This window comes from Pezoporus occidentalis, unplaced genomic scaffold (genome assembly GCF_034315485.1).
Source record: "Pezoporus occidentalis ecotype Australia unplaced genomic scaffold, CSIRO_AGI_Poc_V1 ctg259, whole genome shotgun sequence".
Classification (NCBI taxonomy): Eukaryota; Metazoa; Chordata; class Aves; order Psittaciformes; family Psittacidae; genus Pezoporus; species Pezoporus occidentalis.
The window spans coordinates 626,372-639,710 of record NW_026914491.1 but is presented as its reverse complement, the minus strand read 5'-3'; the positions used below and the strand labels follow the sequence as shown (position 1 = coordinate 639,710).

At 56.0% G+C, this 13,339-nt stretch overlaps 1 protein-coding gene across 1 annotated transcript; it reads left to right on the top strand.

Moving 5' to 3' along the window:
* Positions 1-3,493: 3,493 nt before the first annotated feature.
* LOC134166330 (BPI fold-containing family B member 4-like) lies at positions 3,494-12,530 on the top strand. Its single transcript, XM_062623883.1, has 15 exons — positions 3,494-3,728; positions 4,419-4,533; positions 5,006-5,110; positions 5,334-5,489; positions 6,862-6,925; positions 7,255-7,318; positions 7,717-7,808; positions 8,748-8,921; positions 9,232-9,285; positions 9,582-9,749; positions 9,859-9,926; positions 11,201-11,243; positions 11,741-11,804; positions 12,136-12,212; positions 12,466-12,530. Exons 1-15 carry the CDS (start codon positions 3,494-3,496, stop codon positions 12,487-12,489), a joined length of 1,503 nt encoding a protein of 500 aa, XP_062479867.1. The 3' UTR covers positions 12,490-12,530.
* The last annotated feature ends 809 nt before the right edge of the window (positions 12,531-13,339 follow it).

The window sequence follows — 13,339 nt, the reverse complement described above, 5'->3', positions numbered from 1 at the left end:
GATGCTGTGTGCAGTGAGGTGGAGGGAACACAGCATCAAGAGACATTTGCTCTCCAGTCTCTGTCAGACCTGTGGCAGCACCGGCCCAGCTGCATCCCCATCACTGCTGTGCTCTCCAGTGAGGGTCAACAGTGGGGAGAACAGTTCATAAACCTGAGCCTCAGCAGCTGTGGTTAGAACTTCCTCCATTTCCCCCCTTCCCTTTCCAGTCTGTGTTCCATCAGCCTCATTCCCCTGAGGTTTGCTGGCCCGTTTGCTGTCCCCTCTGCCGTCCCGTTTGCTGTGCTGTTTGCTGTGCTGTTTGCTGTGCTGTTTGCTGGCCCGTTTGCTGTCCCCTCTGCCGTCCCATTTGCTGTGCTGTTTGCTGTGCTATGTGCTGTGCTATGTGCTGTGCTGTTTGCTGTGCTGTTTGCTGTGCTATGTGCTGTGCTATGTGCTGCGCTGTTTGCTGCGCTGTTTGCTGGCCCATTTGCTGGCCCATTTGCTGGCCCATTTGCTGGCCCATTTGCTGTGCTATTTGCTGTGCTGTTTCCCCACCTCAGTGCTTTCTCCCTTCCCTTGGCCTGGCTGCTGCTGGTTGACGTCAGAGAGGTTCCTTTCCATCAGCGTTTGAACGGAGCAGTTTGTTTCATGTTCGCAGCATCCATGTGGAAGCAGACTCCAGAAGGTGCCCATGTGAGAGAGCAGCCTGGGGGTTTGTACAGGGAGCTCCATCACAGGCTGTGGTTCGTGCTGCTGCCTTTGGGTTTATCCCCTCCAGAGACAGGATGCACTTCACACGTTTCCTTAGGAAGGAGTTGCTGTTTGCCCACTAGGGGAGTTCTACAGAGGTTCCTCTGGTTTTTAACTCACCAGATAACAAGGAAGAGATTCGGTGTCTGCAGCCTGCAAAGCTCTGGGGTGTCTCAATCCCACCACTTGTCATAAAAAGGTGGTGGTGGTGGCTTCAGACTGCGGTGGACCCAACCTGATCTCTTGGTGTTCTTAGATGTTGCACCACATCTTGGTTGGAGATGAATGGCAGTTCTAAGCTTTCCCTGGGCTTCTGGATAGTAGAGAAAAAATATCAGTGACTTTAACAATATCGACCACATTATAATATTTATTTCATATCACTCCAAAAGTTCCTGTTGCTGTTTAAGCTGCCCCATTCCTGAGCCAAAGCTCAGGTGGTTCAGGATGCCAGCGGCTGCTCCGGAGCATCTTTCCACTGCGGGTATTAGTCTTTCCATAAACGCTTCCACTTTCCAGCATTTGTGTTGTGATAATCTCTCCTAGCATTTCTTGCAATGCTTCATTTTAATATACATTCCCTTGTCACTGCAGAACTGGATTCAGCCTCCAGGTAAATGCTATCTAAATCACTGCTTCAAGGGGAGAATGAAATATAGGTGTGCGAGAGAAGGCAAAGGAGAGGAGTGAATAAGAACTCCTCACAGAGCGAGAAGACATCCCTGCAATGGTGTGTAGGATGTGCCGCTCTCCTCATCCTTATGGCCTCTGCTCCCTGCTCTGGCTACGGGGTGTGGGTCAGGTAGAACCTCAACATTCAGCCTTGTGCATCTGAGGCTGTCTAAAGGGGACAAAGAAGGAGAAAGATGGGAAGGGTGCTCCTGGCAAGCAGCAGAGTCCGCAATAGAAGCCGTAGGTGTAGATCCCCCTGGTACACCAGGGGAGGGGATGGGGAAAGCAAGACTGGAGCTGGCGGCAGGATGCGGGCGCTGCGGGGTGCTGGTGAGGGATCGCATATTCTGGGAGATGGTTTTTCACTTGGTTCTGCGGCTCCGGCCTTCATCCCCATGTCGTGGGACCGGGCCATGCTCAGCACACCGAAACCCGTCCAGGCTGAGTGTTTCCCATGGGGAAGCTAGCCCAAACCTCGCCGTGGTGGTGGCAGCTTTCTCCTGCCTTCAACCTGAGCGCTTTGGCTTGTGTTTGTTCCCGTGCCAGGGCTGTCCTGAGCCCAAGGAGCTCTTCCCTCCCTCTCCCGCACCTCGGCTGTTCCGAGGCCAGGCTCCACCATCCCCAGTGGTCGCGGAGCCCTTTGCTGCCCTGTTCCCATTGGGGTCTGTCCCTGTGGAGCATGGGTGACCAGACCCGAACAAAGCCCCCAGATAAGATCTTCCCAGGGCTCTGCACAATGGAAACTTCCACGGAGCCCGGCCAAGGCGGCTGCTGAGGGCGCGATTTCCCTTTGAAACACCCATTTCTGCTGCTCTCCTTCGGCTCAGAATTCCAGGGCAATTTCAGTGCAGTTTTGACAGGCAATCCACGACGGTGTTTACAGATAGAACCAAAATCAATTTGAAGCTTGGTCTTCACAAAGCCAACATTCATCAGGTTCCTGCAACCTCTCTATGCCAAGAAAATCTTCTTGCAGCGCTGCATTTGAAATAGGAATGAGCATCCTAAGCCCCATAACGCCTTGGGGATTGGGAAAAGTAGATTGTTTCCTACTCTAAGCTTCCTTGAATCCGTGCCCAGGTGCTGTGCGTGCTGCTTTCCCTACAGGCAGCTCCATCAGCCTCCTGCCAGACTGAGATGCTTCAGTAATACTTGTGATTTCCCACAGCATTGGTGTCCTCAGGGCATGGGGATCCCTCCGAGCTGGGGCCACCACTACAGAGCATCCCTTTAAGACAGCCTGGGGCGGGGGGAAGGAAAGCGGCATCCGAGTGATCCAGGCCACAAAGGGAGATGGCAGGCGGTCAAGTCGGCGCTGACGTTGCCTGGTATAAATCAGGAGGGGTGGCAGCTGGGTGCTGCTTGCAGGGAGCACGGGCGCGAGGGACCATGGTGGGACGTGGAGGTGGGGAGGGAGAGGTGTGTCTGGTGCTGCAGGTTTATATAAGGGAGGCTTCTTCCATCTCTGGAGCAGGTAAAAAAGGGGAGGACGAAGCAGGGCCTCGACGAGTTCCAGGAGAGCCCGAGAGGATCCGAGCGCCGTTCCCTGGCTGCTGCTGCTGCTGCAGGTAAATAACATGTGGGCATCAAAGCGAAGGCTGCACAGTGGCAGGGAGCGGTGGTGGCAGTGTCACGCTCTGGAAGGACACGTGTACCCTGTGCTGGCTGCTTTAGCCTGAGATTTTGCTGTGCACCAAGCTCCGAGTCGTTCTGTCGCCTCCTAATTAAATTTATATTAGCATTCAGTACATCACGACCTTGGTGTTAGCTTGTTCTAATCACCTGAGCTTCAGCTTATCGCTTTGGCGAGTCAGACCAAACAAGGACAATCCTCAGCTGCTTCCCGTGGCGAGACCCTCACCAAAGCCCGTGTAACGTTTCCCCTGAGGACTACAGCAATGACAACAGCATAACCATCACTTCAGGGCAAAGCAGGCGGGCTTCCTTCCGTGTGAGCACGCAGAATATTTTGGGCCAGTACAAAGGAGCAGGAAAGGGCTTTTATGACCCACACTCGAAGTCTCCCCACGTGTGTGGACATGACCACGGTCCTGCTGCCCCAGGCTGGAGCAGAGTCTTCTTGAGCTCAATGAAGAGTAGAGGAGGGATTTTCCTCTCGACCTCATCCCTTGCAAGGACACCGGGATCACTCCTTAGAGGCTTTTCCCCCTCCTCCCTCTGTCTCCCTTTCCAGCAGGGGATTCTTCCGGCGGTGACGATGCTGAAGCTTTTTGGAATCCTCTTTTTCTGTGGCCTCCTCTCGCCCTCTCGGGAAGTCTTGTCTGGTCTGTCCTGCGCCGTCAGCCCAGGGGCCCTGCAGAAAGGTAACCAGAGAACGTGAGTTACAGCCGGGGGAAAGCTCTGTGGAGCCAGGGCGTGGAGCAAAACCTCCCCTTCAGTTTACAGCTCCTCAGGGCTGCAGGCTTTGCTCGGAGCTCCTGCCACCATCGCTGCGTCCATGGCTCAGGGAGGTCTCCCTGCTCCAGAGCTGGGGCGCGTTTCAGCACCAAAGAGCCATGGAACTTTGGGGCTGGGTCTGGATTATCTCCCCTTAGCTCTCATTCCACGCTGGAGCAGCCGGTGTTTGGCAAACAGCGCTGGGAAGCTCGGCAGCTGTGTCAATGTTTGCGATGCTCCGGCAAAAAAACAGATACTTGTTTCGAGGTGCTGCTGTCAAACAAAGACAGAAAGAAACAAACACCCTTTAGAAGGGCAAAGCGAGCTGTGAGTGAAGCCACGGCCACTGTCACTGCTGGTGACATCCGCACTGTCAGCTCTGAGTCAGGGGTCTGGGATGCTCTCCTCTGCTGCTCCTCCTGGCTAAGTCACTGGGGGTGGCTTTGGTGTCACCTCCCATCCCCTGGGTGATTTGGCTGCGCTGAAGCAGCTGATGACTTGAGGAGTTCTGGGGAGCAATGGGGCTTTGTGTGTGATGCCTTTGCCACGACAGACCTGACTGAGTGGGGAGAGGTCCCTGCTGCAGGTGCTGGTCCTCACATACAGATGTTTTCCAGTTCTCTCCGATGCCATACTGCAGAACGGGCTCCTCCAGCAGCACCTGCAGGGCCTCGTGCTCCCAAACATCATGGGTGAAGGGGGTCTGCTGAACTCTCCCACCAGCATCACGGGGTAAGCGATGGCACCTTCACCCCCCATTCTGAAGCAGCAAAAGCTGAGCTGCAGTTGGCACAATTGGCCCAAGAACTTATCCTTGTTTGATGTTGATACTGAGATTCTGACCCCATGAAGGCCCTCTGTGTGGTAGCAAGGTGGGTGGTGAAGCACGCTGCAGGTTAGGGCTGCAGAATGATGACTCTGCTGCTGCTGTTGGTATCAGGGACACTTGACAGCACGGGAGGGGGGAGAAGGGGCTACAAAGAGAAGGTCACTGCTCTGTGAAGCTGGCTTCCACCCCAGTCTGCCGCTGGGCTGCCTTCTCTTGGCTCTCAGCTGCAGTCTCTCACCCTGGAGCTGGTGTCTCTTGCTTACACCGCTCGTGCCTCCAGCAGAGGTGGCTGTGGGGCTGCGGGTTCCTCGGTGGGTGCAGCTGCTCAGCATGGACGATGCTTTCCGTGTGTGCAGCCTGCGCTCTCCTTCGCAGCCTGCACCTCGTCCAGGTCCGGCTGCCCAAGCTGTCGGTGGTGCTGCTGCCAGGGATCGGCGTCCAGCTCAGCATCGCCGCCAAGCTGGAGCTCGGCGGCAACTGGTGAGAGCAGACAAACCCCAGCCCCTGGCCTTCCTGGCGGGCAACACGCTGCACCTTCCTTGGGGTTGTGTCTTCCCTGTATTGAAGCCACGGAGCAGAAAAGGCACTGCGAAGTGCTTTGTGCCATTTGGACTGAGGTGCAGTTTGTTGCTCTCTGCTTCGCCGAGTTTCTCTGGTTAGAGGCCAGGAGCTGAAATGTGTTCAACCCGTGCTCTGGTTTCAGCTTGGTTGGCCTCCTTTCCGAACTAATCGATGTCTTTGTGGATGTGAACATTACCGCAAACATTAAGTGCACGAATTTCGAGTCGGGCACAGTGCAGGTGGTCATTGAAGACTGCCTCTGCATCCTCGGTGCCATAAGGATCAAGCTCCTCTCTGGGTAAGTGCTGCGGGTTTATGTTTTCCATTGCGCGCAGCCCTCTTTATCCAGTGATCTCAGCAGTCTGCCGGGACACAGCCGGTGCTGAGCTGATGCAGAGCCAGGCCTCGGGGAAGTGATTTCTTTCCCGTTGCCAAAGCCGGTTGCTTCAGTGGAACTGGCAGGAAATGTGCTGGTTGGAAGATGAGGGTTAATTTGCTCTGCTTGCCCAGGGAGGTTTTAAGATCCAAACATGAGGCTTGGTGCCTCTTCCAACGTGTTTTCTTCAGACATAACCAGTGAGTTGCTATCCAGTGGGCAGGAATAACAGGGCAGGGAGTGTTCCAGGAGAACAGCACCGTCACCTGCCCTGGTTTCATGCTCTGCCCTTGGCTGCTGCCACAGAAAGATGCTGAGCATATGGACCTTGGGCCTGACTGCTGCGGGCATGGGTAATTCCATGCAAATGCCCCATCTATTGCTCAGTGTTTATGGAATTCCTGGCAGAAGGAATTTACTGACTCGTGTATTGATGGATGCAGCAGTAAATTGATCATGGGAAATACTTTCTTTTATTGCCTTTGAATGACTCACTTTTCGGGTCCATTGAATTTCTCCTAATTAATTTTTGCATTATGCATTACGTTTCCGTCAGCAGCCGGTTGGAAGAGCCTGTGTAAGTGAACCGAGAGTGGGGCTCACCCGCTCTGGGGGCTGTATCTTGACTCTGAGCAGGATTAAAGTGATGCTGCGCAGGATGCTGAGCTCCCTGTGGGGCGAGGGGGAGTGTGGGTGTGCACGGGTGGCTTCATGGCAGCTCCTCAGATGTGTCTGTAGGCAGAACTGGGGCATCAATAACGAGGTGTGTTATGAATTCCTGCTGTCTGTGGCTTGCCAAGTGCGCTGCTGCATGTTCTAACCCAACAGCCCAGAAATATATCGATTACCAAAAGTAAATGGCTCTGTGCTGCCTGCAGGCACCACCCATCCCAGAGTGATCTATTTAGCAGCAGCAGTGAAACGTTACACAGAAGATTTCTCCTCTTGTTACTCCACAGCAAACGGTTCATTTCCAGTAACTCACATGCAGATGTTTCATAACGGCCCCACCTTCCCCTATCTGAAATCCCAGAGGGACACAGCCCAACTCGGGTGACACTGGAGATGCTCAACCCTTTCCCGCACCCCCAGTGCTGAATAAAGCCCAATTCTCCCCTGGGTGGGATGAGCAGTCCCTTTCCCTCCTGCCTCCTGCCCAGCGCCTGCTCCTGCCAGCGTTAGCTGCAGCAGCGCTCCGGAGAGGACGGCCGAGGATGCAGCAGGGTGAAATGAAGGCTGGAGACCCTTGCGCTGGGCTGGTAGTGACTGGAAATGTTTTCTCTTTCCTTCCCAGCTTACTCTCCCTGTCAGTGAATGAGATCGTGCTCAAGCAGCTGACAGCCACTCTGCCCGGTTTGGTAAGCCCGGAGATTGCCCTCCTTTCACAGCTGAAATGTGGGAACAGCAGCAGGAAGCTGCAGCAGCTCTGTGCTGTTTTCCCACATCACCAGCGTGTGCTGCTGGGCCAGGATGCCCATGACCAGACCAAAGCAGTCCCCTCTGGTGTGGTACCAGAGCTCCAGGGATGCTGCACTGCCCCCAAGTCCTCCACAGCAGCCCAGCTGCTGCCTAATGCCACACAGCACTATTCCCCATGGGATTTAGGTTGAAAGGAGTGGGTCGGGTCAGGCTGGGGGCGTGGGAGGGGGCAGTGGCTGAGCCGTCGCATTTCTGCTTCGTGTTGCAGCTGTGTCCAGTGGTTGACATCGTGGTGAACCTGGTGAACATCCAGCTCCTGGGCACTCTCAACGGTGTGTTTCTGGTGGAGGATGGGTGCTGCTTCCCCATGCAGTGGGAAGTGTGCTTTCCCACAGTAGTGCACCAGGGAGGATGCACATCCGTAAGAGCAGCAGGAGGAGCTGAGGAGCTGTGCTGCTTCAGGTCTGTTGAGCCTTGAGTTCACACCTGAGCAGCCCAAGTGACCTGCTCGCCCCTTGGCCCCCTTTAAGCCATGTTTTCCATCACTCTTGGATTTAGCTTATCTTTGCTCCTCTGGGGCTGCGTTCTAAAGGCAGATCCCACAAAGCTGGATTTGGAGCATCCCCCAGCAGTGAATGCTCGGGGCCGGGTTGTGGGTGTGGGGTCTGCCTTGGGGCAGGGTTTGTGCTGCCCGTTCCCTGGTGGGGTGAGGACCCTTCTCCCCGTGCAGCGGTGATCCCGGTCGGCACGGCAGGAACCATTCACTACCAGCTCGCCAGCCTCCCCTTCACCTCCGGCTCGTTCCTCGGCCTGGATTTAGACGTAAGTTAAAGGACCCTGGGAGGTGCCCGTTCACCTCATCCCATGGGAGCTGCCCTTTTCCAGTGCAACCACGTGCAGCCGCTGCTTAATGACTTGCTTAGATCCTTATCTAAATCACCATTAAGTGACTGCTGTGCTTTTCTTCAAGCCTTCTCTTGCTCTGTTCACAAACTCATCCCCAGGCTGCTTGTAACTGTTGGGACAAGCTGTTTCCATCCTCTCCCTCGCCTTGCCTGCGGACTGGGTGTCACTGTTTTTGCCTTCGCTATTCGGTCTCTGCTCTGGGTGAATGCTAAACCAAGCTAATGGATGTGTTCTTTACCTCTGCCTCACCGGCAGGGAAAAACAGCAGCAGGAACCAAACAGGACTTTCGAACAGGAGAGCTTAAAGAAAGTGGCTAGTGAGAAGCACCTGGGACACAAACAGAGCAGAAGAGCAAGGGCTGGTAACGAACACTGCACAGGCAGTGCTGCTGCTCCTGCTTTAGTGCAGGTCCTTCACTGGGATTAGCCTTTGCCTCCACCACCCCATGTGCTCAGAGCCGGTCTCCTGAGCAAGCAGTTGGTGTGGGTGCAAGTTTGCTGTAGGTCCGAGGCTGGCTCATGCCTGGCTGGGTGCTGGAGGTGGGGAAGGCTGGGCTGGACCCCAGCTGGCAGCCCCGTCACCATCGCGTGCTCTTGGAGACCTCAAGGGTGAGCTGAAGCAGCGAGCTGTGATTTGGGCAGTCTGTTGTTAGCTAAAAGGCCCCAGTCATGCACCCTGCTCTTCATCAGCTCCTTGCATCTGGGAAACAGAGAGGGAATTGCTCTGAGTCCAATGCTCTCCCTAAGCTGAGGCTCTTTGAGCTGATGCAGGCGCTGCACTGTCCATCTCAAGGACTGGATGTGCCTCATGGCTCTGGAGATTCGGTTTAATGTCCCTGTCACCTCTCTCCACAGGGTGCAGTGAAGCAGGTGGGAGGCAGCATCATCCCCCATGACTCGTCCCCCTCTGCCTTGCCTCCGCTGCTGGACAAGCTCCTGGTGCTGGGGCTGCGCCAGAGCTTCCTCAACGCGGTCCTGTCCCTCCTGGTCCGGATACCCCCACAGACCTTCACCTGCACCCCTGAAATCGTGAGTGTGGCAGCACCCGGGGAGGTGACAAGGGACACGCTGCAGCCTCAGCTGGGGAGCAGGAGCTGCTTTGCCTGTCCAGGAGCTGCCCATGCAGCTGGGGAAGGTGGAGGGCTCAGGGGCTGTGTTTGACTGAGCTTCCTGGGGCTTCCCTTGGGACAGTGAGGGAGGGAGAGCTGGAACCATCCCCAGGAGCACAAACAGGGCTGGGAACAGGAGCACCAGAGGGAGAGGGGTGGTCCTGGCAGGGTGGGATCAGTGAAATCAGCTGGAGAATTCACTGGGGCTGCTTGTGCTTCTGTCCCCACAGTTCTCCAGTGCTGGCAACCTGCAGAAAGCCATCGCCACCCTGCTCCCCACGGGGGTGAGTGCCTTCTGCTGCTGCCAGGCTCTGTGTGGACCTCGCCAGGTCCAAGCACATCCAAGTGATGAACCTGGATGTGCCAGGCTCCCGTCTCCTGCTCCCCTCCTGGCCATGGTGGGCTCAAGCCTGCCCCATTGCTCTTCCCACGTCCGCACTGCAAGCGGTGCCGACCCGTGCTGCTGGGCCTCTTTGCTCGGTACATGGGGCTTGTCCAAGGTCTGTGTGACCTTGGGGGAGACCCCACAGAGTTTTGGGGGGTGTGGGCGCCCACCCCCATGTGTCCCCGGTCCCCACAGTGCTCTGCCTGCCGTGGCACCGGCCCTCTGAGCATTAGGCTGACGCTGGCTGGGAGCCCGCTCATCCTCTTGGAAGATAGGAAAGCCACCGTTGAGCTTTCGGTGCTGGTTCAGGTGTTCGTCAGGCGTTCAGATGGACCCATCCTCAACGTCCTGCTGCTGAAGGCTGTGAGTGCATGGAAACCCCTCAGACCGGTGTCATCGGCAGCTGGCCGGGGGCTGGCAGCAGGGATGGGGATGTCCCTGGGAGCTGAGCCTCTTCCCTCTCTGCTTGCAGGATCTCGGTCTAAATGTGCACGTGTCGATTGCTGGTGGCCGGCTGGTGCTGGGGCTGTCCATGGGCGGGTAAGGCTGTAACTGTGTAGGTAAGGCTGTCCCTGGGTGGGTAAGGCTGTAACTGGGTGGGTAAGGCTGTCCCTGGGTGGGTAAGGCTGTAACTGGGTAGGTAAGGCTGTAACTGGGTGGGTAAGGCTGTAACTGGGTAGGTAAGGCTGTCCCTGGGTAGGTAAGGCTGTAACTGGGTGGGTAAGGCTGTAACTGGGTAGGTAAGGCTGTAACTGGGTAGGTAAGGCTGTAACTGGGTGGGTAAGGCTGTCCCTGGGTGGGTAAGGCTGTCCCTGGGTGGGTAAGGCTGTAACTGGGTGGGTAAGGCTGTCCCTGGGTGGGTAAGGCTGTCCCTGGGTGGGTAAGGCTGTAACTGGGTGGGTAAGGCTGTCCCTGGGTGGGTAAGGCTGTCCCCACAGGCTTTCAGGCAATGTTACAGGAGCTGGAAAGTTTTAGGGACTGGAGGTAATGTCTGTGTCAGTTTTATAACAAGGAGAAATGAGGTAACCTGAAGAACTGTGAGGCTGTCAGCTTGACTTTGATCCTGGGCAGTATTTGACAGTGTCTGACATGGGACAGGAGTGATAAAGGAGGAAAGGAAAGTGCTGTCATTAATGGCAGTCAAGGTATGATTAAAGATTGGAAAGCATTCCTTCAAGTGTGAGGTTTGAGGATTTCAAGCCATTTAGCTTGTCAAAGAGCTAGATTTAGAAGCAAAATTGGCATAGCTTGCATGCAGCGATACAGAGGACAGAAATGCATCAAAGAGCTTTTAATTCAATAGACAAAGGTATAACAAGATTCAGCAGAAGCAGAAAAGAGACATTCAAAGTGGAGATAAAGCCTACATTTTAGCTATGGAGGAAGTTGTGGTGGCAGTGATGGATTAGGAGCGGCAGCAAGTTCTCCAGAGCTCATGGTCTTGCCATCCAGGCAGGATGCTGCTTCTGGAAGCTTTCTCTCCGCTAACAGGAGCTGACTCCTTCCAAAGGTCAGTAGGTGCGGGAGAGGGCCGGGGAGGGCAGGAGCCACGGGTGCCCTGCCTCGGCGCTGCCTCATTTACAGGCAGATAACAGTTAGGTTCAGCTTTTCTTTCCCTGTTTTCTCCCCTCGCTTGCAAGGGTGGCACCGCTGCTGTTTGTGTCACCTGCTGACCCTGCTGGGCATGCCCCAGCCATGCCTCACAGGATCCCTCGCCCGTGGGTTGGTGCTGCTCTGGAGGTGGCAGGGCTCTTGCTGCGACCTCCAGCAGGTGCCGCAGCGTCTGACGTGCCCAATGCTTCCTTTCCCCGCAGCACTTCCCTCTCCTTGGAGTCCTCTGAAGTTGGCATCAGTAACGTAAGTGTCGCACCAGCCCGGGCCGAGCGCTGCGCGAGTGGCTGTGGGGAAGGAGGGATGGAGGCGCGTGGCCGCTGGTGCTGCTGTAACCTCTTCTGGCTGTGATGGATTACAGCTGCTGCGGGTCTCAGTTGTTTGCTGCTCTGTTTTGTGGCTCTTGGCAATTCTTTTTCTGCTGCCTTTTTTTCCCCTTCTGCCTCTTCTAATAATGCAAACGTGAAACCTGAAGTCTGTTTTTCCACCCCTGCATGGGCACCGCTTACACAGAGCTCCAGTGGGAGTTTCACCTGGAATAAGGTTTCCCAAAGGAAGCACCAAACTCAAATCAAGGAAGAATAGTTTTGCTTTAAAGAAAAGAGGGCGATTTGTCCTTCAGCCGTGTCCGTGGGAAGGGATCTCCAGCCCCAGGGCCGGCACCCAGCCACAGACTGGGCTGTGCTCGCTGCTGCCCTGTGCCAGGCAGTGCTGCTCACACGCTTGTCCCTTCTCTGGTGCAGATCTCGAGCCTGAGGCCCCACTGCAGCAGTCTGCTGGCCGAGACCTTAGTGCCCCTCATCAACGGTGGGTGACCGGGAGAGCTGGAACACCGGGAGGGCTCCGGCCGGGTGCTGGGAGGGAGGGGAGAGGGGATGTGCACGTGGCAGCAGAGCTGAAGCGATCAGACATCGGCGATCCCGTTTTAAGGCTGCAGTTAAATTCCCAGCCTAATTCTGGCACCACCCAACCCAGCTTCATCCAAAGGGCCCTGGTACCAGTGACAGGGAACATAAGGAAAACCAGAGCATGGCGGGGGGGGGGGGGCTCTGGTCCGTGCATCCCAAGTGGTTTTGTCACGGGTGGGAGCTGGGCTCGTCCCTGCGGTGTGATGTAAGGACCTGTCTGTCCCCTGCAGGTGCTCTGGGCATCGGGATCCCTCTGCCAAACGTGCTGGGCATTCCCTTAATAAAGGTGGACATCCAGATCCTAGCGGTGAGTGCTCTCCTCCTGCCTGTGCTGGTGCAGGTCACCGGGGCTGCTCCCACCCTGCCGGAGGCGTTGGGTGAGCAAGAGCCTTCCAGTGCCCCCAAAGGGCGCTGCTCCCTCGGTACAAATCCGATGCGAGGGTTTCCGCGAGCCGGTTTCCTGCTCCCCGGGCGCTGCCGCTGCGCTGTCGGGAGCCAGCATCCCGCATCCCTGGCAGCCGGGTGCTGACGTGGTTGTGTCGCTCCTTGCACCTCCTCAGGGCCTGCTGGTGATCCTGGTGTGAGCTGGGCAGGGGAGGCACCGGGGGCTCTGCCGGGGCAGAGGGGAAGGAGGAAGCGCGGATGGAGCCCGGAGCCCAGCGTTACCAGCCTTTCTGCGCTAAACTTCAGGATTCCTGATGACATTTAGGACACTTTACAGTTCATTGGCCTGCGAGCACTGAGGTGCTCCCATGAGCCAAACCCCCATAGGCCACTCCGTGTGCGGATGCTTATTTAGAGGACCGAGCAGGGTTTGGGTGGCAGTTCCAGCAGTGCCGTGGGATGCTGCAGCAGAGGTGTTAAATCTGTCCTGAAAGGAAACTGCTCTTGATATAATGAAGAGGGAACTTGCTGCATGTGGGTCTCGGAGGAAATGTCACCGTCCCCGTGCGGAAGGAAACTTGTAGCTCCCAATAAACATCCCTACTTTTGTAGTGCTGGAATGAGGTTCTGCTTTCTGATGCCTCTCAGGGAGAGCATCCGTCCTGCCTCCAGCTTTGGGGTCTGGTTCCTTTGTGACCACTGAGGTTTTGGTTTGAAAACTTTCCACTCAGAACAAAACCCACTTGGGTTTCCAGTGGCTGCTCCTGGCCAGGTCAGCCCCGCACACGTGCTAACCTGCCAGGAGTCCGAATGGAACTGGATGTCCACAGGTCATGAAGCGTTTCCTAATGGAATCGGAAGGGAAAACTTCATTACCTGCTCCCTGGGCAGCACGGTCGCACCAGAGCACACCCATGTCCCTGCAGCAGCCCACGCCTGCTCGGACAGATGTGAGTCAGTTGTTCCCTGCACGTCACACGTAGAAGAACGCGGGCACTTGGGATTTCAGGGTAGAAAAGAAATAAATCCAGGTCTCCAATGGCCTCTCAA